General features: G+C 30.8%; 1 protein-coding gene across 1 annotated transcript; it reads left to right on the forward strand.

The window, feature by feature from the left end:
- Positions 1-381: 381 nt before the first annotated feature.
- On the forward strand, positions 382-1,348 carry Pmar_PMAR007120 (transmembrane BAX inhibitor motif-containing protein, putative; the record flags this gene model as incomplete). The annotated part of the gene is made up of 6 exons (XM_002771133.1): positions 382-493; positions 543-665; positions 715-870; positions 924-1,027; positions 1,080-1,183; positions 1,245-1,348. Coding segments are annotated over 6 exons (703 nt in total), but the record flags the coding sequence as incomplete, so codon positions are not given.
- Between the last annotated feature and the right edge of the window lie 348 nt (positions 1,349-1,696).

Consider the following 1,696-nt stretch of genomic DNA (forward strand, 5'->3'; position numbering starts at 1 on the left):
GTGAAGTAGGCCGGCGAGGTGGCCCGACCTTACATGTGACACTTTGCCAGATATTTTATTGTGTCTTGGAAGAGTTACGATAGAGCCTACAGTAATGGTACTCTTTAAATGATATCATCTACAATAGTGTTAATAGTAGAAGGTTGTATTAGATCCTACACTCGTAATACATCTTTTTAATAAGTGATATTGATAGTAGTATTGTTATTACCATTCTTAGTTTACATAATTATGGATAATCATCCTGCTACTATACGTAATCAACCACAAGTAGTAGTTGATCCATCGGAGAGGATGGAAGCTGGTGGTAATACTAATCCTAATGTTGGGTAATAATAATTATATAATACATTAATATAATCATCATTAGTATCATAGTAGATATTATATGTATGGTGATGATATATTTAATGGTGATAATACTAAGTTATTAACAAATGTTGGTGTCGATATGAGGATGGGATTCATTAAGAAGGTGTATGGGATATTAGCAGTACTACTATTACTAGTACTACCATCTTCATAATGTCATTATTTATTAGGTACAATTATTGGTAACATTTGGTATAATATTATTCATGTCATTGGTGATACCCACTACATACATATATAATAACTTTTGGTTATTTATACTAAGCTGTGTGATAACAGTTGGATTATCAATCGTAATAAGTGTAGTATATTTATTAATATTACGTCATTATTATTGTTCAGGCATTATCATGTTCACCTGAATTATGCCGTAACTATCCTAATAATTACATTGCACTTGGTACATTCACTGTATTCGAGGGTATTATGTTAGGATTCATAACTAGTATGTATACAATATCAAGTATAATATTAACTATTGGTATAACATGTATAGTGGTAATATTCATAATAATAACAATAGTATTATCATCATATTAGTCCTTCTTTAGATGGGTGGATTAACTATATTCGCCATGACTACTAAGAAGGACTTTACAGAGGGATTAATGCCATATCTATTTGCTGGATTATTGGCATTATTATTATTTGCCGTGTAATAAAGAGGAAGAAGAAGAGTGGTATCATGATGATTATTCATGTATCAGGTTATTAATGATATTCCATCCTAAGGGTAACTCTTATTGGTATGCTATATATGGTGGATTAGGAGCTCTCATCTTTAGTCTATATATAGTATTCGATACACAACGTAATAATAATGATGATACTAGTAGTAATGTTATGTCCTCTTCTTCTTCTTGTTGTTGCAGTTATATGTGGTAGAGGGGAACATCTAGGAATGGACTTCACTATAGATGATTATGTTATGGCTGCACTTAGTATATATCTAGATGTTGTTAATCTATTCTTGTAATAATAATAATACTAATAACAAACATTATAGGTGTTGTTATCATCAGGTATTTATTACAATTATTTGGATCACCACAAGATAACTAACAAGTGACCATAATAATACTACATCATACTTATGAACTACACTCATTTTCTGTCATACTCGAGGAGAACATATAGTGTTATAGTATTATAAATAGCAATGTTGTTATCTTGTAGTGGTAGTAGTAACGATGATGATGATGATATGATACCGCTATGTGAAATCGATCTTCAACAGTAGTAATAGTCATTATTATTAAACCTTACATGGAAAGTACTGTATACCCACCACGATCAGATCATCATCATCATCATATTGGATGTT

This window comes from Perkinsus marinus (genome assembly GCF_000006405.1).
Source record: "Perkinsus marinus ATCC 50983 genomic scaffold scf_1104296963568, whole genome shotgun sequence".
In the NCBI taxonomy this organism is placed as follows: Eukaryota; Perkinsozoa; order Perkinsida; family Perkinsidae; genus Perkinsus; species Perkinsus marinus.